This window comes from Felis catus, chromosome A3, assembly GCF_018350175.1.
Source record: "Felis catus isolate Fca126 chromosome A3, F.catus_Fca126_mat1.0, whole genome shotgun sequence".
NCBI classification, from domain to species: Eukaryota; Metazoa; Chordata; class Mammalia; order Carnivora; family Felidae; genus Felis; species Felis catus.
The window spans coordinates 66,621,396-66,648,128 of NC_058370.1; the positions used below are offsets into that span (position 1 = coordinate 66,621,396).

A 26,733-nucleotide genomic window follows, 5' to 3' on the forward strand; every position below is an offset into this window, starting at 1 on the left:
GGGCACTGCCCTCTGGTCCCAGGCAGCCCTGAGTCAGCATGGCTCCCATGTGGCTCCGCCCTGCTGCAGCTCCCCTGTCCTCCACCCCATCCGTGTGGTTCTCTGCAGACAGCTTCACCCTGGGTTGAAAAGGCACTGTGAATATGGCTCCCCGTTGCTTTCCTGGCCCCTGGCCACAGGACCACCACCAGCTAGCGCCTCTGGAGAGGAAGAGGCTTTTCCTAGGGCTTCCTGAGCACCATCTTTCACTCTTGCCTAATTGGTCGTGTTCCAAGCTCTCAGAGGACTTTATGAAGTCAGGCATGTGCATCTTCCCCAGTGGGTCTCCATAGCAACAGGGCCTAACTCTGGGGAGCGTGGTGAAGAGGAAAATGTTCCAGCTAAAAATGTACATGGCCATCAGTGGGCGAGCACCCAAGAGGGGGCTCCAGGCACATAGAAGGCAGCTTCCCTCCCCCACCCCAGCCTCCGTCTGTCCAGGAAGTCAGTGTTAGGCTTTACCTCAAATCTCTGAATGAGAGGAGGGCCCCCTGTGCTGCCACCCCGTGCCTCTGAGGGCTGGAACACAGATCAGTGGGATGGCACAAAGCAGCCTTTCTGGGACTGGAGGCTGCAAGGGGTTCTGGCCACCCCCCTACTCACCACCCTATCTCCCACCTCCGGGCACCCTCCCCAATATGAATGGAAGAGGACATAGAAGGGACGGGGCGCCAGTTTCACTTCCCAAATGTTTATGACGATTCCTGTCACTTCCTCTCTGCCACGGGGGTTGTTGAAGACAAACAGCAGCACCAAGCTTCCTAGCCACCCCTGATCCATCTCCCCAGAGCCTCTCCTACCTGGCATCTGCCCTCCTGTGACCCTCACCTGTCAGGCCATCTGGGGACCCCGATGTCCCAGGAAGACCACTGCTGATGCAGGCAGAGGAGCTGCCCCCACCTACCTATAAGCTTAAAGTTGTAGAGTCTGAAACCCATGGCACACATCCCTCAGGGGTAAGGGTCCCACCACGTGCAGCAGCAAGGCCTCAGGGTAACACACCCATTTGAGAGCTCACACATGCCAGACACTGTCCAGGTGCTTTATATAGACTGACTCCTGTAAACTTGACAAACCTAGAGGTGGATATTGTGGTCTTTCCCGTTTACAGATGAGGAAACTGAGGACCAGAGAGAGGTAACTTGCCAGGATCCCCAGCTATAATGGGGAGATGCAAAGCCAGGTCTGCTGACTTGAAAGCTCATCCTTGGGGCCAGGAGGGACAGCACTCTCACAGCGGGTGATCTGGGAAGCAGGGCTGGGGCGGGGATGGTAGGATTTGCATGGGTAACAAGAACGGTCACTTGATGGTTCCCAAGCCTGAGACTCAGAGCCCTGCCCTGATGGCCAGGATGCCCCTGCTCCAGGATGCCCTTCACTAACCTCACCCTGTGCTTGCTCCCCAGGGTCTGATGCTGAGTCGGCTGGGCCACAAGAGTCTGGCCCAGAAGGTGCTGCGGGACGCCGTGGAGAGGCAGAGCACCTGCCACGAGGCCTGGCAGGGTCTGGGCGAGGTGCTGCAGGCCCAGGGCCAGAGCGAGGCCGCTGTCGACTGCTTCCTCACTGCCCTCGAGCTGGAGGCCAGCAGCCCAGTGCTGCCCTTCTCCATCATCCCCAGAGAGCTGTGACATTGCACAGCAGCAGCAGGGTGGGAGGGCGCTGCCCTAAGGAGTGGGGGGCAGGCAGATGCAGGCAGGCAGCAGGGAGTACAGGGCAGGGGTGATGTGGGACCTCAGAAAAATACATCTCTAGGGAACACTTCTGCAGGCTGCAGCCCTACTTCTCGCCTCCCCCACTCCAGCCCTGCTTTCCTTCCAGGGACAGCTGGGTCCGGGAGCTGCTCTTCTGGAGCTGGGTAGACCAGATTTGCATCAAAAGCAAATTCTTTGCTCCTTCGGATTCAGACCGACATTGTGGCGTTTATGAGCAAGGAAGTAGCTGGGAAGCCACATCAGCATGGGGGCATCTCTGAATGTGTTTGTGCATCATCTAAATGTGCAGTAAGGGTCTGGGTCTCCTAGGTACTTCCCCCCCCCCCCCCACTGTCTAGAAGCCCCCATACTATACCTACCACCCTCCACATCCCTGACCCTAGATTTTCCAGTGACTGCACAGGTATTAGCCTTGAACTTCAGCTCCCTGTTCTCCAACACCAAAGATGAGCACCACAAGCTGCCCTCTGACTAGGCCACGAGGGTTTTCCCCTGTTCCTGACTCAGTGCCTCGAGAGATGGTATGCTTGGACCCTAAGTGACTTACAGAGATAGTGACCAGACTTGCTTCCCAAGAGCACAGGTTGGGGAGCCTTACAGCTGAACTTTACCTCCACCTGTGCCTCTGTGCCCAGGGAGCCCCAGGGTCCTGGTCTCAGCCCCAGTCTCACTACAGGGTTTTAGGTAATTCTCAGGTCTTGCCCAGAGCAGTCCGGGCTTGAAGATTCTGCTGGGAAATGGGAAGAAGTTAGGATCTCTGGGTCCCTCTCCCAGGTTTGAGTAATTGGAGGATGCCCAGCTTTGCCCCTCTTTGCCCTGTGAGGCCAGTTGGGCCCCACTGCTCTTCCCCTCTGCTGCCAAGTGCCTTTTGGGCCTCTGGTGCCTGACCAGGGGCACCGAGCACCATCCCTAACTCCACTTCCATTTCTGCCATACTCACCTTTCTGGGAATATTCCCCCAATGGCCCCCCTAGGCTCTAGATCCTAGGATACAAACATGGCAGCTGGACCCAGTTCTTCCTAATACTTTGCATCAACATGCTCCTTCAAGCCTTAAGTTTCTGGGCTATGGGTACAATGCAGAACCCTCTGAGGACAATGGTATGAAGAAGGGCAGTCTCTAGGACTGACCCCAGCACATCTCACCACCCACAGCCCATTGCCACTTCAGGCTTTTATGGGTGACCCAACCCCCACCCCCATCCTGCCCGTCAACCTGGCCATTTGGCTCCCCCCACCTGGGGCCCAGTGGGGACTGTGGAGACCAGAGGAGGGGACAGAGCAGATCCTTGTCAGCAGGGGACCTGGGGCTGGGGGGTTGGGTATCTTCCCTGTCAATTCCCCTAGCCCTGCTGTATGATGCTCTTGGAATTCTCCCCCAAGAAGTCAGCCCCTCCGGCCTATCAGGGAATTCCTTTTTTCTCTGCACTTTGGGTTTTAGTTTTAAAGCTCCATCTGGTACGTCTCTCTCGTCTTAAGATGAGAGTGTGTGGACAGACTGGGCAAGGGCCGCCCTGGTTTGACATTGCCGAGTCTGCTCCTCAGTGGGAGACCTGTCCTCCTCACCTCACTGGCTCAGTACTGCACACCCCCAGGGGCCTCCCAGAGAGGGCCTGCTTCTCCTGGCCTTCCCACTCCGTAAGGAGCACTGCAGAGGACACCGGATCCTTCACCGCTTGGTTGAAGGATCTCTGTCTCAATGTGCGCATGTATAAATATAATATATGTGTGTGTGTGTGTGTGTGTGTGTGTGTGTGTGATAGAGATCTATTTTTATCTGAAATTCTATTAGGAAAAAAACTAAACAGAAAAAGCAAATGCTATTGATTTGCCTCAGGGTGCCCAAAGATTGGTAGTCAGTTATTGGTAATAGGAGAGGCACCAAATGCATTTTGGCTTGCAGCGTTCCTCTGGAGAAGCCTCAGAGGGCTGGGCCAAGCTGCTGGCAGTTTGAAATAAAGGTCTTGGATAAAGAGACCCTTGAAAGGGACACAGCGTGTTCATTTCATCCAACAGGTATCCTAGAACAGGACTTGAGCGCCTAGTGAAGGGGGAGTATGGCATGGAGGAGAGAAGTCTGAGAGGTCACCAGGACAGGCCACACTAGTGGGAGGGGTGCGGGGGAGGGAGGGGCGCAGGAAGAGACTTTGGTTTGAGCAGGTGAGAGCAGAGAGGGCTAGGGAGGTGCTGAAACCTGGAGGTGGGTGGAAGGAGGTAGAGGGGGGTCCAGGCGGCCTGCCACCTGTAACTCAGGTGGGCCTGAGCCTCCTGCTAACTCTCTAGCGCCCAGCTGGGAGAGACCAGGGCCAGACTGGTCATCCAAACAAGAGAGCATGCCCTGTGGGCACTGCTGGTGGAGCATCTCCAGCACCTGGAGGAGAAGCACCAAGAGAGGGCTGCGTGGTGAGGATCCCGGCTGCATGCATCCTGGTCCGCCACCTGCGCTATGAAGTCCATACCAGTATGCTCCTAAAACGTGTTACACCCATTTCTAATAGACTACATACACGTTATAAACATGCATCAAAGTTTTGGAGGATGACGTAAGTTTGCACAGAAGCTCTATTTTCTTCACGTGCCCCAAGGGATCAACTGATGCACCCCCAGGACTGCAGCCACCTGCCCTGGAGGCTTCCCCTAGAACTTGGCCTACACAAGAACTTCCCACTCCTGTGGCCTCACAGCAGTCTGGCCTCTGCTCCCAACCTCAGCCCTACGCTTGGGGTGTGGTTTTGCTGTTCCAGAGAGGAACGGCCTTTTTTGGAGCTGGTGGGTGCCAGCTTTCACTTTAATACTTTAGGAAACAGTCTTCAGTGATTTAACAATTAGTATCAGATTGTTTATTTCCCACCCTCACCCCCAGCTGAAGGACCCTGGTGAGCATTAAAATGTTGCCTGAGGCCATAGGTGGTGTCACATTGTCTGCCAGCCCTGGAGAAAGGTCTAGAAAGCTCATCTTACCAAGAAGAGAATGGAGGGAGAGGAGACCTTCCTATTCCTGACACAAGCTGACATTAGTTGGTCAGATGTGGGAAAGTCAGGCAGTAGTGGAGACCCAGGCATTTCCTGACCCCTGGGTCCTGTCGGCAGACCCCCTGTTCACATACAAACCCCGTGTCCACATACAAACTTGGTGCCAGAACAAGGGCTGGAGTCTGGGGAAAAGACTCAGGGTTGCACGGTCGCCCCGTGGACCTCCAACACCCCCACCACACTCTAGGACACAGCCCTTCAGTATTAATAGTGTTTATCTACAGGCATAAATATGAATGGAATTTCAGCCACCAACACCCAGACTCCTTTCTGATACCAAAGTGCTCATTGTTGCATTTGCTCCCCCACGGGGCGCTCAGATGTCATCACCATGCAAATATTTCTCAGCCTTGGGAAGCTTCCAACTAAACAAACCTCCCCCAGCCCATGCTGCCAGCTCTTGATGGCAACCCATAATCAGGGAGCCTCACACATAAGCGACCTGTGGTACCAACCCCCATGACACTGATCTGAAGGATTATGGAGGCTGGGAAGGCTGTGACGGGGAGAGTATCCTGCTCTCAGCCCCCTGCAAGAAATTTCTTGGAATTTTTATCAGTCTCTTCCAGTTGCAAAGGACAGAGACCCATTGGAGGTGGCTCCAGGAATGACTCCCACACAGGTGCCCTAGGGCAGTGACTGCAGTGCATGGACCTGGGGCCAAAGGAGCTGCAGTCTGGCTTCTGTGATGGAGTCAGCATCCAGCCCGGACTCAAAGGCACTGCTCTACTACTAACTGGCTGCTTTCTTGGAATCAAAGTGGCAGCAACTATCCTAATGTTTTCTCTGCACGAAACAAAGTGTATAAGGTATAAGTGTTATAAGGCACTTTACTTGTCACATTGCTCCTTTGGTAGTCGACAACCTTGGGAGGTGGGTCTTGTCCTCATGAAAGGTGGAGAGGTTATGGTGCCTGAGAACCTAGGTCCTGGCCTACAGAGCCAGCATTCTTTCCACCGCCTTCTGAAGACACTACACAGCACCAGCTCACTGGCCCTTGAGAGAGAGACACAGAAGTGCCCATCACTGTGGCAGCAGGATGGCCCCTCTGGGATCCATAGAAACATGCATCACAGGGACTGCAGTGTCACAGGGGATGACACACAGGTACAGGGGTACCTTGTGTGCCCAGAAGCTGGCAGCTTCACTCCACTGGCTGGAGGCTTGGGCCCCAGCTTCAGTGAGGAGGAATAAAGGATCCTCAGTACTGCCTGCTGCTCTCGCCCCTTCTGCAGCCAGAGAGGACACTCCTTAAGTGAAAGCCACTCAAGAAACTGGAAGGTCCCCAACTAGCAAAGAGGTTCAGATACCAGGCAGCCCAGAAACATGACAAGCTCACCACAGGAGCTGTGTTGGGCCATGTGACCACACTTCCCTGCCTGCCAGCTGATTGGACCATGGGTGGGTTCCACAACCAAAGCTCCTCCTCTGTGGACTGGCCCACAGCCTGTGACATGGCTGAGCCCCCCTATGCAGGGGGTCCCCAGGCTGGGGGTGACTGTCCCTGCTCTCCTGGTCTCACTCACTCTCTCCCACTCTCACTCTCTTCCTCCCTTAATTGTCCCTTTGGAATTTGGCAAGAAGTTGGTCACTGTGGACCTCTTTTTAAAAACATGTCTTATTTATTTTCTTCTGACCCATCTGAGCACATATAAATCATGCCCATTTACCCCTTAATACTGCAGTGTGTTTGCAAAGAACAAAGGTCATTGTCTGACATAACCACAGGCACGGTTAACAAATGAGGGGATTTGACTCTGACACACTATTTTATCTACTCTCCCATCCATATGCCAGTTCGTCATTCGTGTTCTTTGTAGCAGTGTTTCCCTCCAGCCCAAGACCACATACTCCACTTGGTTGTCACATCTCTTTAGTTTCCCTTTGCCTCTCTTTGTCTTTTGTGACGCAGACATTGATAAAGGCTTGCAGAGGCTCTGTCCTCTGCAATATGAGTGTGGGACCAAAGAAGAGGGAAGTCGCTGGTGGTGGCAGCAGAAGAAAGCAGCAGAAACCATGGGGCAGAGAGAAGGGATGGCAGCTGGTCGACAGGCGCAGGAAGTTAGGAGCAAAAACGAAGAGCAGGTGAATCTTCATAAAGACAGAGGTCTCAGATCAAAAAAACCAGATGCCCACTCTCAAAGGGGCAAAAAGATGATGGAGGCACTAGAACTCCATTCTATCCAACCTTTCCAGCTCCTGCAGCCTGACTCTGAGGTCAAGACTCCCCATCTGTAACTGTGATGTCAACTGCTTTGGCTCAGGCTCAGAGGAAGAGTCCGCTACGTGTTCTCCCACACTCCAGTCTTATGCCCACAGCTCACTACCCCACCCCCTAACAAGGCCCAGGGCTTAGTGGCTGTGGGTTGTTCCCCATCCCTGAGAACACCCCACCAAGGGTGCAGGGGCTTTGGCAGCCCGGCCCAGTGCACGCCGGGGGTGAACCCACAGAGGCTAGACTGGGCTGGGCTGATGCAGGGCACTCTCCTGCATGCAGACAGCTTCTCTTCTCATCTGGGAGCAACATTCCCCCAGGGCCCTTGCCTTCTTTCGTTCCTCCACCTTCCTTCTTCTTCCTCCTATGCATTTGTCTACCAGGTCTCCTGTGGCCTCGAAGGCCCATGCCCTCCCAGGTCTACTTCACCCCCACAGGTCTCTTCCCAGAATTCCTGCTGGGGCTCACTCCATGCCCCTCATTTTCCAGAACCCAATTCCCACACTTCTCAGAAGTATCTCTCCCTCCTTCCCGACTACCACCTCCCACCACCCACATTACGAGACCCTTATGTTTTTTCAGAACACCCAGGCCAGCATAGCCCCTCTGGATTATGCTTCCTGAGTGCAGCCCCCACATCCCACACACATAGGCTCAGCAACACCTACACGTGCCCTCATGAATGGGACATTAGCTGGGCCCTAGGGAGGCTCTCCTGCCACTGGGAGACTTGGAGCACAAATGTGGAGCAAGGCCACTTTGCTCTACCCACCGGTTGACCTTAGCCTTCCCTCTCACCCAACCCACATGCCACTCCAGTGCTCTGCCCTGGGAGTGTCTAAGGCAGAGGCTCTGCAGAGGGGGTCACAGCCCTCCTGAGTCTAATATGGCTGCTCAAGAGCCTGCAGTTGGTCCCAAGCCATTTTATTTTCTTAATAAAGCTACACATGTATTTAATCCTACTCTAGAAATTATTACAGAAATATGCATCTTCTCTATTTAGGATCTCATCTACACTGTAGACATGTGGGTCATTAGACACAACTCTCCAGAAGCTTCATTTTCTTGTTTTTTAAGTTTATTTATTTTTACAGAGAGAGAGAGCATGTGCAGGAGGGGCACAGAGAGAAGGAGAGAGAGAGAATCCTAAGTAGGCTCCACACTGTCAGTGCAGAACCCAGTGCGGGGCTCAAACTCATGAAACCTGAGATCATGACCTAAGCCGAAACCAAGAGTAAGGCACTTAACCCACTGAGCCACCCAGGCATCCCTAGAAGCTTCATTTTCATTTCCATGTAAGTTATTTAAGATAGGGGCACTTTTACTACACCTGAAACTAATATAACACTATATGTTAACTATACTAGACTTAAAACAAATAATAACAATAAAAGATAGGGTGCTTTTAAAATCCTGGAATAACATGGCCCTGGAAATTTATCTGGAGCCATAAGTACCATTTGTAAAATATCAGGGAGGATCCCCCTCTGCCCAGCCCCACTTCCCACAATGCAACTTTTAACACATGTACCCCTTAAGTCATCTAGAGCTTGTTTTTAATGTCTAACACCTGCAAACTTAAGATCAACTCTCCAAGAATGATTTCTAAATCAGCACTCAATTTCTTTTTTTTTTTTTTAATGTTTATTTTTTGAGAGAGAGAGAGCATGAGCGGGGGAGGGACTCAATTTATTTACCCCCTCTTTTTAAAAACCTGGGACACGTGGGTGGCTCAGTCAGTTAAGAGTCCAACTCTTAATTTTGGCCCAGGTCACGATCTCACAGTTCATGGGTTCAAGCCCCGCATCAGGCTGTGCACTGATGGTGTGGAGCCTGCCTTGGATTCTCTCTCTCTCTCTCTCTCTCTCTCTCTCTCTCTCTCTCTTTGCCCCTTGCCCACTTACATGTGCATGCTCTCTCTCTCTCTCACACAATAAATAAATAAACTTCAAAAAAAAAAAAACCCAACAACTTATTTCATCAGGTGATTTCTGTCAGCACCCAACACCAGCAAGGACTGAGGTTATTCAGGCTACCAGCCATTCCCTAAATAATTCCTTGTGTTTCAAAATAATCAAAGGAACCTCCAGAACATATTTTCTATAAAGCTTCTGCATTTCCTACAGGATAATTGTGTACCTTGGAGCACATCTAGTACTCAGTGAGCATCACTATGTGGTAACACTGCTAGGCATTGGGAAATTCACTGAGGCCCCAACTCTATGATCCCGAAGCCCACAATCCAATAGTGGACACAGGCCAGTATCTGGGAACTGCTGGGGCATTTTTGAGAAACACCCAACCAGCCTCAGGAAGATGGGGGAGGGTGCTTGAAGTTAGCACACCAAGGGTGCGGGTGGGGAGTAGTGTTCCTGGCAGAGGATGCCCCACTCCCTATCCCAGCTATGCTGTGTGGAGGTATGAATAATGTCCCATCCTGTGAAAGTGTTCTCCTACATGTTTTTTTTTTTTAAGTCTATTTATTTAAGCAGTCTCTACACTCAACATGGGGCTCAAACTCACAACCTCAAGATCAAGAGCTGCATGATCTACTGACTGAGCCAGCCAGGCTCCCCTGTTCTCATACATGGTAAAGGGACTTTGCAAACATGATTAAGTTAAGGGCCCTAAGATGGGGGGGGGGGATCTTCTGGATTATCCAGGTGAGCCTGATATAGACACAGGGATCCTTACAAGAGGAAAGCAGGAGGGTCAGGAGCAGATATGATAGGAACAGGGTTTTGGAGCGATTTGAGGAAGAGACCATGAGCAAAGGACAGTGGATGGTCTCTAGAAGCTGAAAAAGAAAAGGAAACACACTTTCCTCCAGAGCTGCTCGAAGGAGCTTCCTTCTGGAACCCAGCCTGCCAACACCTTGACTTAGCCCAGTGGGACTGGTTTGGAGACTTCTCGCCTCCGGAACTAGAAGATAATGAATTTGTGTTGTGTGAAGCAACAAAGTCTATGGAAATTTGTTATAGCAGCCACGGGAACTAATATAGACGGTTTGGTTAAAGCTACCCCAGACACACGGTTGGGCACAGGAGTTCAGGGTTATGTGCAGTGTAGCCCCCATGTCCAACCTGGGAGGGGCTGGGGATTAGAAGCCTAAACAGGTGTGACCCTGCCTGGCATGTTTCCAAGTGTCCCCTCTTGCCCTGTTAAATACGGGAATCTCTAGCAACTTCCTTTCTCCTCGATGGCCCTCAGTTGCCAGGCATGACTGCTGAGCTCAAGGACTTCAGAAAGAGGATGAGGAAGCAACGGCCAGCCCTCATCAAGCCCTGAGCTCCATGTGTGACCCACACATCTCTCAGCAGGCTGTCTTCCTGTCCCACCCTGCCCCTAACCTGGGCCACTCAGTTCCACAGGGGTGAACTAAATGAAATGCCTTGTCAATCCCTGCCTCCTGTCCCGTCTAACCCACTCTAGTGAACAGAGATGGGGTGTCAGTGGGCCTGAGCCTGCCTTCCTGCCTAGGGTTCTCAGATACTAAGCCACACTCCCACCCAAAGCAGCCACACTGCTACCTCCCCTGATTCTGGCTGGGCCCCTCTGAGCCCCTACCTCTCTCCAGAAGGGTGACACTTTTCTCTGGGCACTGATTTGGCCAATGGTGTGGTTAATAAGACCATGAGGAGCACCCACTGGGAGATGATTCTCCACGTGTCCACCCCCTGGGTCTCCCCTCTCTGGCTACCTCTCCTTCCCAACATCTATGTCCCATCTCTCTCCCCATCCTTGCTCACTCACCACCCCCAACCTCCCAGCCTCCATGGGTCCAGACTTGGCTCCTCTTGCCATCCAGACTTGCCTTCTTTTCTAGGGAGGCTTGTGGATAAGCCTGGGCAGGCTCTGGGACTCTGGCACTGGCCCTCACAAGCCCACCCAGCCCCTGCAGGCCTGAATCTAGAGCCCAAACCCCGCCCTTTAGGCCTGTAGGCTCTGCCTGCCTGCAGCCCTGCCGTTGGCCAAAACCAAAGGTCTCTGAGGAGCCCAGCCAAGGGTCCGGCTGGTGAGAAGGGCCTGGGTTCCAGGCTGCTATGGTTCATTCTCCCCAGAACAATTCTACCTAGTAACACTCCAGGTTCTAGGTTCATCCAGACAAACCAGCCCTGTGCTGTTCTCTTCCCTTAGGCCTCAGCCAGATGCTAACATGGGTCAATCTCTTCATAGCTGGAAAGTGACTCTTAGCACAAGGACCCTGTCGTCTTCAACCTCTGGGGTTGGGAAAATTATGTGTGCCCCACAGAATTATTGGTGACAGGTGCCTTTACACCATCTTGACAGGAGTCCTCAACCTGGGCTGCTCATCAGAATTACCTAGGGTGGGGGAAGTATTTTTTAAAAATACTGGGCCTGAGTCCTACCCCCAGAGAGTTTAATGTGATCTGTCGGGGAGCTGCCCGACACCAAGATTTTTAAAGGTTCCCCAAGGGATTCTAAAATGCAGCTTAGGGGGTGTTTGGGTGGCTCAGTCAGTTAAGCATCCAACTTCGGCTCAGGTCATGATCTCGCAGTCCATGAGTTTGAGCCCCCTGTGGGACTCTGTACTGACAGCTCAGAGCCTGGAGTCTGCTTCGGATTCTGTGTCTCCCTCTCTCTCTGCCCCTCCCCCGCTCGTGCTCTGTTTCTCTCTGTCTCTCAAAAATAAACAAACATTGAAAAAACATCTTTTTTAAAAAATAAATAAAATAAAATGCAGCTTAGAACCCCTGATTCTGAACTTACAGATTGTGAACTATGTTTTCAAGATAATAGGGCTTTCAAAGTAATCCCAGGCATGGGGACCCGAATCCAGGCAGCTCTGTGCTGCACTGAGGTCACTGGCATCAAGCAGGTGAGAGATGACACTGGAGGCAGGCCTGGCACCGAAGTGATGTGGGGCCCTTGGCTCCAGGTCTGGAAGGTGTCCCCTGTAGGTCCAGAGGGCAATGGGGGTGTGGATGGGGGTGAGGAAGAAAGGAAAAAAAAAGGGAGGAGGAGGAGGACAAGCTGCCCCCATCAGTGCGGTGACTTCTGACATGCAAGCTCTGACTTAATGGAGAGAGAACGTCACATGGAAACAGCAAAAGATATTTGCAGCCAAGAAGAGCCATGCCCTCTGGTTGAAGCCAAATTCAGAGAGCAGTTGGGGGCGGGTGGGTGGGTGGGTGGAGAGAGGAACAGAGGATGGTCTATGGAGCTAGGACAGGGACCTGGAGAAGCAGTGTCACAGCAGTCGTTGGGGAAGGGAGGAGGGACTTAGGATACACAGCATGGTCCCTTCCATCTGCCGCGCTCTATGGCTTTTCTAAGCCCTTCTGGACATGTCACTTGATGCACACAACAATCCTTGCTGCTAGGTGGTAAAATCCCAACCTCAGAGCTCAAGCTCAAAGTCAACCCAATCTCTCCATCTTGGAAAGAACAGAAGGAGGCTCTGCTCTTCAATTATTGTCTCAGTTTTGGGCTTGTGGCAGGAAAAAGCCACCCAGAATTCCTCTGGTCTCTTTGGGAAAGCTTCTCCCTACTGGTATGAAATACTATACAAAATACTGGAATGTGCCAAAGAGAAGCGGTAAAACATTGCTCTTCTCACCACCTCATTCCCACCAGCCCCTCTGCTAATATCTAGGGCAGAGTCACTGTCACATCGTCCAAAACCACAAAGGAGGATGAGGGCTGCTTTACAGGCAGATGGCAAGACTGGTAAGGAAGGCAGGGGCTGAGGTGGTCCCAGCTCCAGAAAGACAGACAGACAGTCATAGGAGCCAAAGGCAAAGCTAGGTGAATGGAAATGAAACACAAGGGTGTCCAGATGGCCCTGCAGAAAGTTCTCCAGTGGTTCTATCTCCAGGTGAAGTCTCCGTAAGCCTCTCCAATCCCCTTCCTGCAGGCTGGTGAAGACATCCTCCCCTTCTTATTCTGAAAGGGTCTTCAATCTCTTCTAGAATCCAAGGAGCTGTCCTCCATTCCAATTATATGCACATACCACACAAATGGGACCCTCAGCTCTGTCTGCACCAAGGGGCTAGGCCCTCTTGACCACAGCTGAAGGGCCCAGGAGTAAAGCCCCGATCCACGCTGGCCAATTGGTGTCTCTCTCCTGGGAACCTGATGCTGGAACCAAGAGGGGCTGCTTACATTCTTTTAGGGTGTTGGCTTAGGAAATGATGTGAGGAGAGCCTGAGGTAGCCACATTAGACCCTATACACGTGAAGAGGCAGTGAAGGTTGGCCTCTCGAAGGAGAAGAAGCAGGCCTGAGAGAGAAGCACTGGGGAGACACAGGGAAGCAGTTCCTGCCAGCCCCTGGTTCATGCTCTTGTCAGAGAGATACTCCTACGTACTTACAATCTCCCTTTCCCCTTGCTGGTAGGAGAGGTTCCTTTCACTTTCCACCTGTGAGTCCTAAGACAGATATGACCACCTCTTGCCTCTCTTGCTTTCTAGAACCAACAGCTTTCCCGAGCACCAATGGCAACCTGAGTCACTGCTTCCTTGAGAAACCCCCTCTGTCATAACTGCCAGCCGTTACTTTCTGACCCCACAGGGGACTTTGACCCACTTGGAGAATAAAATTTGGAACTACCTGCCCTGAGGCCGTCTTCTGATCAAAGTGGGACAGGAGCCACTGCCCCTGAGACACGTCTGATTTTCCAAGTGGCCGTCTTCTGTTCTAAAAGAACGCATCACAGGGAGTTTCTTATACAAATGAGAAACTTGAATAAATTCAGTGAGATGATGACCTTCCCTTTCTTGCCTCCAACACCCCTTTTATAAGGGCTTATAAGACTAAAGAAGAGAGGTGGGGGAGGGCAGGTTTCACCTTTTAAAATACAACAAAATATAAGCATTGATATTCGTTTTTATAAGTTCATGTTTTTAATTAAAAAAGAGATCCCTTCCATTTGTTAATGATTCTGGAATCTCTCCCACCTTTGAGAGATAACATGCTGTCATGCATGGGGTGTGTCTAGCTGGGGCTCCCTGAGCGGGTCTTCTGGGCATGCGTCACTGCATGTGGCCCTCGCCTTCTGACTGAGCCTCCCCCAACCCCCTCCCACCCTCACAGCACCCTCCACTCTAGTTGGACCAGGCTCCCGCTGTTCCCCTCCAGCAAATATATATTCCTGCCTTTCATCCAAACAAGGTCTTTGCCCCCAACATTCTTCCCTCTCCTTTCTGTCTAGCTCAGCCTCCAGGTCCCCTGCATGGCAGCCAAGCTGTCCTACTGCATGTGGCCACCCTTCGCTGCTTGGGGCCATGCTGCCTTATCCCTTCTCTGCCTGCTTGTGGCCTTCACTGTACACCAGGTGCAGTGACTTCACAGCTTCCTGAGACCAGGGCCTGTCTTCCCCAAGGAACTGCCATCGTGCGAGGGCAGTCCCTGAGCTTCACACACAAGGCGACCAGAAAGAGCCACTTGGCACAGTTTGCAAAGCCTTCCTCGAGCCAGGGGCTACCCCAAACTCCCTTTCTGGCCTTGTCTCCTCTATAACCTTCCCCAAACTCAGTCACATACATGCCTTGTTTGTCTTTCCACTAGGCCCCCACTCCTCAACCCCAGCACACACCTGGTGCAGAGCAGATACTCAAATGTTTTTGTTGATTGAAATCACAAATACTCATTGGGCTGAATCAATATTGCTCTTTTCAGGGAGTTGAGAGAAAGAACCACCTGCTGGGATCCTGTCACGCTCAGCTTGCTCTTGGTTGAATGCCAACACTCGAGGAAGCTTCCATGAGCCTGTGAAGTATTACAGCTCTAATCCAGCTCAGACACAGCTGGAGAGCCCACAGCCATGCAGAGCACAGCCTGGGCATATCAGGGCCTGTCCGAGCTGCCGCAGGAGCAGCCCAGGGGCAGTCTCTAGGAATATACCCTGTAACAATAAGCAGAGTGAGCACACAGTTTGTATTCAAACCAGGACACTTTCGAGAGTGAACTGGAAACTGCGCTGGAACTATTCCAGATAAGTGGGCAGGATGGTCACCAGGGCAATCGATTATGTTCTGTAGTCAAACCCTCCTAAAGAACAGACAAAACAGAGTTTTCTGAACATAAGAATTTGCTAAACTCAAAGTAGCTTAGGGTCACAGAGGCTTTATTTTAAAAGCCAATTGTGTTGTTGAAGAAAAGGCTATGTTCTCGACCCATTTTGGCTATGGTCGGTGCCTGCTTGGGGGATTGTGCTGAAGATGTGTACGCTCCCGGGCCTGGGGTTTTCTGGAAACAGAACAAAAGACAAGGCTGATGAGAGAGTGACCCCAAAACTCTGGAGCCACCAGAGCCTGGCTGTGAGCTCAGATGTGGCTGGCAAATCCCCACTGGGGAAAACAAGGGCCACACGGGACTGCATGCAGGCCTGGGGCACCCTTGAAGTGGAACGTCTCCTTGGCATCTGCTCCTATCAGCGGCCGCCCCTAGGGCTGCAGAGGTGCAGAGAGAAGGGTGGACAAGCAAGCACTGGCCTAGACCTGCAGGGCCGGCGAGCTCACATCCCACCTGCACCTCAAGGCACATTTTGTATCAGAGGGCACTCCACCCAGACTGCTTCTGTCCCTGGGAAAGCCACTGTCCTCCCCTCTAGTGACCTCAGTCTAGTGGTAAGGGGCTGGAGAAAATGGATTCTGAACCTGGGTGATTGACCTCAAAAGCCCAAACTCATGTTTCTATACAAAGGTCTATGGACACCAGGGTCGGTGGACCTGAGTGTCCACAGTTTTGTCAAGGGATCTATGAGTTCTAATTTTTAAAATCATATTTTCATTTGGATAAAATTCTTGAAAAGATTGTTTTGCCAATTATTTAAATGAAGCTTCTCCTCCATGGTGATCAAATGCAAATGAATGTCATGTTCATAGACTAAAATAAAGACTTCGATTTCTTAGGTCAGCATTTCCCATGCGGTGCATGTACCTATTCTTGGAGCCCAAAGGAATTTTATCTTGGGTCTGTTGGAGAAGCACCAGTGTCTCTGTGTGTGACTAAGGGAAGGATTTAAAGGCTGGAATTCGAGTCCTAGTCCCACCACCAATGGTTCGGTGTGACCCTGGACCAGGTGCTTCCAGAGCCTCGCCCATCAGATGAGGTAATGAGGCTTGCTGGAGGCCCCCCAGGACAAGACAGCACCACACTAGGCAGGCAGCAAGAGCTCTACACATTAGCTGCCACCACTATTATTATTCTCTCTTACCATGTTCTTGTCATTTCCATCCTTCTTTGCAGTATGTTATCTCTTTAGGAGACAGGGAGGGTGGAAATAGGATTACTCTGAAAGTGGGACAGAGTGGTCAGCCCAGAGTGGATGAAGTCAGCTGCATGCAGAAGCCACTGTAATGACAGGATGTTTCCCCTGCCAAAAGCGGAGGAACAGCCTGAAAATCTAATCAAGTCCTGGCCAGACGTCAAAGGAAGCTGAAGCCTTTATTAGTGCTATTAATGAGGAAGTAACATGCGTGTGGAGTCCTGGAGAGCCAGCCCACAGAACAGGAGGTTTGTGGGCCTCGGTCTCACAAGGCCATCCCTCAGGAGGCTACTGGTTGTGGTTCTCAGACCTTGAGAACATCCGGCTCCATCCCCCAGTCCTGATTTCACTGTCACCAAGCAAACTTCTGATTATCCTTGGCTTCTATGAAGAGTTTCCTATGTAGGGAGAAACCCCATAGACAAGTGGCCCCAGACATCAGCCCCCTTGCTGGACACTTGTAAGTTAATACTACATCTTCCGGGGGCACCTGGGTGGCTCATTCGGTTAAGCGTCCAACTTGGGCTCAGGTCACGATCTCATGGTTTGTGAATTCGAGCTCCACATCAGGCTCTGTGCTGACAGTGCAGAGCCTGCTTTGGACCCTCTGTTTCCCTCCCTCTCTGCCCCTCCCCAGCTCTCGGGAGCGCTCTCTTTCTTTCAATAATAAACATTAAAAAAAGGGATGCCTGGGTGGCTCAGTTGATTAAGTGTCTGACTTCCCCTCAGGTCATGATCTCACAGTTCTTGAGTTCAAGTCCCACTCTGTGCTGACAGCTCAGAGCCTGGAGCCTGCTACAGATTCTGAGTCTCCCTTTCTCTCCCCCCCTCCTCTCCCCTCTCTCTCAAAAATAAAAATAAATATTAAAAAAATACTACCTTTTCTGGCTTCTCTATCAGCTTAACTGATAACTGATATGGTTAACATAACTCCAATTTCCTGATGATGCTCAGCCCTACGAGCTCAGACAAAAATCTGGGTCTGGATCACGGTGATGCCACTAGAGTGTGAGGATCTACAGAAGGTATCCACCACCTCCTGCTGTTAGCCTGTTTTTAATATCACCAGCAGGGACTCCCCAGTATTCCCCCAGATAAAGACCACACTACCCCCCACCAGACTGGTAGCTCTGGAGCAAGATCCTGAAGACACTGGCCTGGGACACCAACCCTTCCTTGATTCCCCAAGCAGAATTTGAATTTCTGTCTCCACAACCATCTCAAATAAGGCTACATACAAGGAAGTTCTTGAACTTTCAAACTGGGATGCAGATTGGGAATAAGACCATGGGAATTAAAATTATCAGCACTTTAAAAAAAAAATAGCTATCGTTCATAAGTGCCATGTTATGCTTTTGCAATTTTCTTGGTCTTCTCTAGGCCTCTGAGGCTTGGATACTCCCCAAATGTACTTTCTTTGTGTCAGTGGACTTGAGCCTCTTCCCTGTCTCTCCTGAGTTCTTGGGGGCAGAATGATTGCTCATGCCTTAATGGCCCCCTTTGATTCAATAATAACGTTTCTGGGGGCCGCCTGGGTGGCTCAGTCGGTTGGGCGTCCGACTTCGGCCCAGGTCATGATCTCGCAGTTCGTGGGTTCGAGCCCTGCGTCAGGCTCTGCGCTGACAGCTCGGAGCCTGGGTCTTGCTTGGGATTCTGTGTCTCCCACTTTCTCTGCCCCTCCCCTGCTCACTCTCTCTCAAAAATAAATAAACATTAAAATAATAATAATAATATAATAATAGTAATAATAATGTTCCTGCTCTGAAGCCACACACACAGTCCCAGAAGCCACACACACAAAGAACAGCAGTTCTGGATGGCTGGGACCAGCCACTGCCTACTGCTTGCCTCAGTTCATTAAACATGTTTTCCCACAGAGCATCCAGGTCAGATCATTGATGGCTAATTACTATGCTGGATGCTGTCGACTGGACCCATAATTCTGCCACAGTCTTTGGATCTGGACGCACTCTGAGCCTGAAACAGGCTGAGGGCTTGCCAGATTTTTGAGCTCTGCCTTATCAAGAAATTGGATACATATATGTACACTAGAATTGTACATAACTATAACCTGGCCCCAATGACCCCCCACCCCAGCCACAAAACCTACAACCATAATCTTTTAGAGTACTTACAGAACGGGTGGACAGGAATCGAGGTACTCTAGACTGAAAACAAGAAGTCACAGGATTTGCTTGAGGTATTTTCAAGTCATAATGACCTGGTCCTGGGCCTTCGTGCTATAGAAGAAAAAAAAGAAAGAATGTTTTAGAATTACTAATATGTTATATTTTATCGCTTTACTTGCCTTCCACAAATAAACATATGAATCACTGCGATATGGTAGAAAAATCCCTAGATTGGGGCTTGGAGGATCTCATTAAGGTGTGTCCTGGCACAAGTCATTGTGAAAAGTGGGTGATACCGGCTTCACCTGCTTTACCTGCCTTGTGGATGACTGTGGAGACTAACGATTAAGTGACCTGTTCAAGTGTCCATGTGTCCTGCCCGGGCCCCCCCTCCCCACACTGGCACACCTCCCTCCATACCTGTCCTGACTGGTAATAAGGACTTCCTGCTTTCAGCTGCTAGGTTTATAAAACACCCTTATTCTTTCATACCAATATAATATGTATTACCTCAGTCCAAACAAGTATTCACAGCAGTTCACTGACAGAAGTACAATGCCATAGACATTAACATAAGATGAACACAATTTGTGAAAGACAATCATCCTAATAGAAAAATTAGGAAAAGGCAATTCACAAAGAGGAAATACAATTGTTCAAGTGAGGAAATGGCAGGGGGTGGGGAGAGCTTTAATCTCATTAATAACCAAATAAGTTCTAATTAAAACAATGATGTGATTCCTGTTTGGGGGTCTAAAAAATTCACCAAGAAAGAAGAAAGGCAGAGGGGGATAGGAGAGAGGGAAGAAGAAAAGAAAGAAGAAAGACCCAAAACTTGCATGGACACTCCTATATGCTTCTGGTGCAAGTGTAAATTTGATTAGCCTTTCTGGAGTGCAATTTGGCAAGACACAAAATGGCTTGAAAACATTTATACCTATCCAGAGGGAGAGAAAGGAGACTGGTTACCATATTGTTGCAGGAATCCAAAGACAAACGAAGAGTCCTGAGCCCAGATATGGCAGGGAAAATGGAAAGAGCCCACACATCACAGTGGATAAGGTGGACAAGATGTTAACCTCTTATTTTTTTTTTTCTGGAAATTCACTTTTTCTTTTTTCTCTCCCATTTTCAAATACCTGTACTATCTTACAGAAATGAGTCTTTCTGGCATGAAGTCTTGGATCTGTTCCTAAATAATGCAGGGACTAGAAGTGGGTGTGAGTATACATTGGCCAGGAGCTCTTAATTGTCATATGGGTGCCTGGGGGTTCGATGAAGTATTGTGTCTATGTAGTATATACTTCTAAAGTTTTTACAATATGAAGTTAGAGACAATGTATATTTATAATTCAGACCCAGCAATTCCACTTTTAGGGATTCATCCTAAGAAAACAATTGAGAACGTATGCAAGTATTTGGCTACAAAGACATTCACTATAATGTTGTTTCTAAAAATGGAAAGTTGGAAATAAACTAAATGACCAGCGATGTGTGCCTGGCTAAATACGTTGTGATTCTTCCATCCAGCTGTCTAGTGATGAATGTCAAGGACACAAAAGCTTCTCTCAAATATTGCTAAGTGCAAATGCAAGCTTAAAAAAAAAAATGTACATAAAAACACAGGGAATGGAATGTCCTGACTGGTAATAAGGACTTCCTGCTTTTCTCCAGGTGGCAGCATGTTACGTAAAAAGAATGTTATTTTTCTCATCTGCATTTTCTAATTTTCCCACAATAGACTTGAGTGCTCTTGAGGTATGAAAAAAAAATTATATCTAATGTATAGATAAATGAACATGAAAAATGGGCAAAGGAAACAAAGATAAGATTAACAATAACTCATGTCTTAGGGTAGAACAGAGAAACGTAGGGTGCCTGGGTGGCTCAGTTGGTTAGGTGTCCAACTCTTGGTTTTGGCTCAGGTCATGATCTCATGGTTTTTGAGTCTGAGCCCCGCATCAGGCTCTGCACTGATGGTACAGAGCCTGCTTGGGATTCTCTCTCTCTCCCTCTTTCTCTGCCCCTTCAGCAAGTGCTCCCTCTCACTCTCAAAATGAATAAATGAACTTAAAAAAAAAAAAAAAAAAGAACCGAGAAATGTGTCCTGTAAGATCTTTGTTGTAGGTAAGGCTGGGCCACCAATTAGCCCATCCTATTCAGCAGAACAAGTGCCCAAGTGCAGACCCTCAAAGATTTAGGAGCAAGGCTTTCCCTTGTTCACTCCCACGGGTGGCAGCTGCCATTCCTTTCTCTTTATCCATGAATGGAGTCTGTTATTAACAGTCAAGTACAAGTCTGATAACCAAGGGATGGCTGTGCCTCTAAAATTTTACAACTCATGGCAGAGACATGAGAACAGCAATGTTTTGCAACTGGTGCCTACATGGGACAGAGATCACTACCAGGGTGAGGCTCTCAGTGTGTAGTGACCTCCACACTGCCACTGGAGAAATCTGAGCTGCCATAAAAACCAGAGCATAGAAAGCCAGGGACTCCAACAGGAACAGTCTGTGCCACCTCCGCTTGCTTTGGCCCTAATCAACACAGTACTTTGAAGCCAGAGTGGTAGCTGGGGCAAAAGATGCTAAGTGTGCTACCATTGACTCCATGCCTACAGCAGCCATCTGCAGGATGGCTAAGAAATGCTGCACATACCCTCTTTCCCCCCAGCCTGATGAGGCTTCCATTTCTAAGCTCCAAATCATGTGCTCTTTGGGAATCCAAGTGCCAGGATTGACAAAGCACTGATGGGTGCCTGTGCCATCCAGCAGCCTCCTATATGGGCATGGTCATCTAAGCCAAAGGGCCTAAAAGTTGGGGAGAAAGAAATGACTGCATGCTATTTGCCCCACGTGTCAAATGGAATCTTTTAAGAGGGAACATTAGGGAAGTGGATACAGGCCCAAGTTCATATTCCAGAAGCCACAGGAATGGTGTTCTAAGTGAAAAGTAATGGTTGGGCCAAGACCCTGCAATGGGTGGGGAGCAGTTCCAGCACAGTCCCCACTTCTGAGGACAATGTGAGTCAGCAGAGCAGGAATGGAGGGAAGGGGACATGGTCCAGGATGGCTCAGAATGTGGGTTGAGAAAATGGATCCACTTCAACAGGACGGTATTTAAAACAAGAAGAACACTTGAATGGCGCCCTACTCTTCCTTGAGGTTAGAGATGCTGCTCTCTCATTTACTGCAGATCGATGAGCATGACCCAGAGCTTTAATTCACATTATGTGGGATGCATGGGTGAAGGGCAGCACCCAGGTTCATGAAGCAGCACTAAGCAACTCTCACACAGATCAGATGAACTACCTCTTCAACTTTGTTTTTTCCAGGTCCATGGTTTAACAATTTTGGGTTTCCTGAAGCTACACCTTTCAAAGACCACTGACATTTGGTGTCAAAGGAGAACAGAACTGTCACCTTCCTAGAACCCCAGTACCTGCTGCCAAAATAAACTATAGGAAACCTTTCATAGTTACCCATTCTCCTGCTTTGAGGCATGATTACATTTCAACCCTCCTGACAAGATGATATCTTTCTCTTCCCTTTGAAAAAGTAATTGAGTTTCTACTCAAGGGCAACTTTAACCAATGGGAGCTATAGGGATACTATCTTCAACCTTAAAGGAGTTTATCCAGGGAGGGATTCCTTTTATCCCAAAAGGTAGTGAGGAGCTCAAATGGTGCTGAGTGAGGACTGAGCTAACTGCCTGGCTTCAAGACTCTACACCAGGCCATGTTGTATCCAGCCTGTGCTAGCTAAGTGTGATCTCAGTGGGCCAAGGGATGGTACCAAGGGCGGCTGCTTTCCATTTGCTGTAAAGGGCTCAGAATGGATGGGCCCTACTGACTTTTCTGGAGTGCTCCTTGGACTGTCACACCATGAAGAGCTTGCTAATGGGCAGTAACTCTCAGTACCACTATAGGCTTTTGGTAAGCCCTGCCATGCCTCCTCTGAACATATTTTTCTGGGGCTGGGAGAGTGAGACTGGCTAATCTATGCCACACTGCTCTGGAATTAAAAGGTATTATCACTCTGGGACATGCCAGAGCAGCAAAATTCCAGGTATCTCTGAAAGACTGTGTGAAGGTAAATGAAATTATCCCAAATTAATATGTGTTGAATTGTGATCCTCTCAAAATTCACAAACCCTATAAATTTGTACCATGTTGAACTGGGTTGAACGGTATCCCCCCCTCAAAATTCATAGAACTATGAACCACTAGTACCTCAGAATGTGACCCTCTATGGAAATAGGGTCCTTGCAGATGTAATTATGAGGTCATCAGAATGGGCCCTAAACCTATATGAATGCTATCCTTTATTAAAAGGGGAATTTTGGGCACAGAGACATGGACACCGGTAAAACATAAAACAATGAAGGTAGAGACCTACAAACCAAGGGAAGCCAAAGATTGCTGGAACACCACCAGAAGCTAGGAGAGAGGCACAGAACAGATTTTCCCTCACAGCACTCAGAAGGAGCCAACACTGCCACCACCTTGATCTTGGACTTCCTCTAGGACTGGGAGACAATACATTTCTGTTGTTTAAGTCACTCAGCTTGTAGTACTTTGTTATGGCAACCCTAGCAAATGAATATGTAAGTGTTCAGCTCATTTCTTCTTTCACAGTGCACCACACAATGTGCTGGGAGTTGGGAATACAGTGGTATATGACTATCTCCCAATATCCATTCTAAACCTTAGTATTAGAACAATTTTTAACTGGTCACATGTCTACCCAGAATAAAGACTAAATTTCCCAGCTTCCCCTGAAGCTACATGTGACCATTAATTTCTAGTTAACAGGACAGAGGTAAGGAGATATGTACAAATTCCAGAGCATCCTTATGGAGAGGGAAGCTTGTCCAGCTTCCCTGCCTTCCTGCCTGCTAACAGGTCCCACTGAGAGTTCTTGGCTCTCTGGGACCATGGAAATGAAAGCCATGCTTAGCCAAGAAGCACGCAGAAATGTGATACTGCAGAACTGCCCTACCCCAGCCTTAAGCTGTCCACTGCAGGAAATTTACACAAGTCAGGTCAGAAGTAGGTGCTTCTCTCATTTATAATATTGCTGTTGGGGGTCTCAATATTTCTGTTGGCAGCAGAACTCAGTCTTAATTGACAAAATGGACATGTGCCCTCAAAAACAAACACATAGACCAATGGAATAGAATAGAGACCCCAGAATTGGACCCACAAATGTGTGGCCAACTAATCTTTGACAAAGCAGGAAAGAGTATCCAGTGGAAAAAAGACAGTCTCTTTAACAAATGGTGCTGGGAGAACTGGACAGCATTCTTTCATGCAGAAGGATGAAACTGGACCACTTTCTTACACCATATACAAAAATAAACTCAAAATGGATGAAAGACCTGAATGTGAGACAGGGGGAGAGGGGAAAGTGGGTGATGGGCACGGAGGATGGCACTTGTAGGGATGAGCACTGGGTGTTGTATGGAAACCAATTTGATAATCAATTATATTAAAAATAAAAGAAGATGGACATGTGCCCTACTCTCATGGGGCTTACATTGTAGCAGGGAATATATGCTGTACAAAAAAATATGACAAGTGTGTGGCATATGACACAAAGGGGCATACAGGATGCTATGGGAGAGCATGTAAGAAGGTAAACTGATCTGGCCTGAGGGGCCTGAAAACCTTAAGGAAGCACAAAGGAGCTAGGACCTAAAGAATAAGGAGGGGGTGAAGTCTGCAGGCAAAGAAGCTGGAAGAAGGATCTACACAGAAGCAATAATAGGAAAGGTTAGGGAAAGCCATCCAGTGAGGAAGATGCCATTCATTCTAATTCACTGCATCACAGAAATAAAATAAAATGTGCATACGCTCCTGTGGAAGAAAAATATATATAATATAATATAATACAATATATATCATATATAATGTATCATACACACACACACACACACACACACACACACACACACACACAAAGTTAGGGACCTGAAATCCAACTTTCTCAAGACAGTTACCACTTTGGTGTTTTTCACACGTGTACAAACGCTAAGAATGGTTTTACAATTTAACTGCAGATGTAAGATGTTAAATGTCACCCTTGTATTTCCAATCTCTGCAAGTCGTCTGCAGCTGGTTTCCACGTTCCAGGGCACCTCTCCAGGTGGCTGTGCAGCAGGCACCACTGCTGCCCACCGCGAGCTCCCCCAGACCCTCACCACTGCTCATCCCTGCACCATCTATAGCTCATGTACCCACTCTCATCCAATGCTCACAACAGTCTCGCAGGGGAAATGCCATCCCCTCCGTGTAACAGATGAGAACGTGAGGCTGGGTAGGCCTAGAAACTAATGCTTCAGCAGCTTAGTTGTGGGAGCCAGAGCCCGTTTTCACTGCTGGGAGATATCAGTGTTTAGTTCTAAACTATTTGTCTTTAAAATCACAAAGCTAGGGGGCACCTGGGTGGCTCAGTCAGTTGAGAGTCTGACTTGTGATTTCTGCTCAGGTCATGATCCCAGGGTCATGGGATTGAGCCCCAGGTCAGGCTCTGTGCTGAGCATGGAGCCTGCTTGAGATTCATTCTCTCTCTCTCTCTCTCTCTCTCTCTCTCTCTCTCTCTCTCTCTCTTTCTCCCCCTCTGTCCCTCTCCCCTGCTCATTCTCTCTCTCTAAGATAAAAAATTAAAATAAAATCACAAAGCTAAATGGGACCTAGAAAGAGCACACAGTCTATTCCCACTGATCCTAGGCACAACTTCCAATGAATCATACTTGAAGAGAGAAAAGGTCAGAAATCAAATTTATGGCCCTAAATGTCTATCTATACACATGTGAAACACAAGTAATAAGCAACATAAACTGAAATTATTTGATGGGGTAGTAAAATTTGGTGACATGGGTATAATAGCTGGAATACATTGCTCAAAAAAGAAAACAGGAGTGCCTGGGTGCCTCAGCTGGTGAAGCATCTGACTCTTGGTTTCTGCTCAGGTCATGAGCTCAGAGCTCTGTGTTGACAACATGGAGCCTGCTTGGGATCCTCCCTCTCCCTCTCTCTCTGCCCCACCCCTGCTCAAGAAGAAAGGAAGAAAAGGAAAGGGAGGAAAGGAAAGGAAAGGAAAGGAAAGGAAAGGAAGGAAGGAAGGAAGGAAGGAAGGAAGGAAGGAAGGAAGGAAGGAAGAAAGGAAAGAAAGAAAGAAAGAAAGAAAGAAAGAAAGAAAGAAAGAAAGAAAGAAAGAAAGAAAGAAAGAAAGAAAGAAAACGAAAGAACAGGTGGCCCCTCAAGGAGAGTAGAATCCTGTGTGGAGACAGGCACAGAGAGAAGCTGGAGTTGCCCCTCTGGGAACTCAGGAGGAGGCATGTGGCTGAGTGTATTCAACTCAGGAAATCCTAGAATTCTGTGTTGGTCTACAAGTTCACAGGAAAAGAAGGGAGACATGTTTGCTGTTGAGTACAGCAGAAGCCAAACTATCAGGGCCAAAAGCTATTCACATTTGCGAAATTCAGAACTGACCGCACCTCTGAAGTGTAGCTTGGTACTGTTTATTTCTGCAGAAAGAGAGGAACCGTGACAGTCTAGGTTTCCTGATGGGGACCATGTGGGCAGGCAACGCAGAGTGATCACAAACCTGCCCACCACAAAAGTGCAACTTTTACAGGAAGGCACGTTCCAGGGACCACCAGGCAACTCAGCATTGCTGCAGGTGTTCACTGGCCCATCCTCCCTTTTCTAGATGACCCGGAGGGGGCCCCACCAACATTAGAAATCTAAGGCGGAGGGGAGGGGGTGCCTGGGTAGCTCAGTCAGTTAAGCATCCCCTAATTCGGCTCAGGTCATGATGCCCCAGTTCACCAGCTGGAGCCCTGCATGGGGCTCTGTGCTGACAGATCCAAGCCTGGAGCCTGCTTCGGATTCTGTGTCTCCCTCTCTCTCTCTCTGCCGCTCCTCCACTGGTGCTTGCTCTCTGTCTCTTGCTCTCTCTCTCTCTCTCTCTCTCTCTCTCTCTCAAAAATAAACATTAAAAATTTTTTTTTAATTTAAGAGAAAAAATCAAGGCATACTTACGCACAGGAACTTCGGGTCTAGCTGGCAACTCCTGGTCACAGCGATTGGTCCGGGGCAGACATGTGACTATCAGCCAGCCAATCCAAAAAGCCTGCATTTTCACACTCAGGTGGTCAGGCAGGCAGGTGTGCACCTGAAAGTGCCCCTGGCCCCTCCTGCCCAGCCCGTAAACAGCATGCCCACAAGCCACAGAAAGGTAAATCGGTGGCAAACGTCCCAGAGGCTGTGTGCGCCAATAAATTCCATCTCTCTTTTTATGTTTTAATTTCTGCTTACGCTCTTTCAGAATGGGTTTCTGTTACTTGCAACTGAAAAAAATCCTACTGA

The 26,733-nt window shown here is 49.1% G+C and overlaps 2 protein-coding genes across 5 annotated transcripts in view; one reads left to right on the forward strand and one right to left on the reverse strand.

Moving 5' to 3' along the window:
* The window catches only part of TTC7A (tetratricopeptide repeat domain 7A), a 120,009-nt gene extending 116,281 nt beyond the window's left edge, over positions 1–3,728 (forward strand). For all 4 annotated transcript variants that reach the window (XM_003983963.6, XM_019827149.3, XM_045054177.1 and 1 more), the window contains one exon: positions 1,446–3,728. In XM_003983963.6, the coding sequence (XP_003984012.3) occupies positions 1,446–1,667 (222 nt within the window). In that variant the 3' untranslated portion in view covers positions 1,668–3,728. The remainder of the gene's footprint in view (positions 1–1,445) is intronic.
* The window catches only part of STPG4 (sperm-tail PG-rich repeat containing 4), a 57,546-nt gene continuing 34,311 nt past the window's right edge, over positions 3,499–26,733 (reverse strand). Inside the window, exons 6-7 of the mRNA XM_045054179.1 lie at positions 18,366–18,470; positions 3,499–5,780 (exon numbers count right to left, since the gene is read on the reverse strand). Coding sequence (XP_044910114.1) covers positions 5,772–5,780; positions 18,366–18,470 — 114 coding nt within the window. The 3' untranslated portion in view covers positions 3,499–5,771. The remainder of the gene's footprint in view (positions 5,781–18,365; positions 18,471–26,733) is intronic.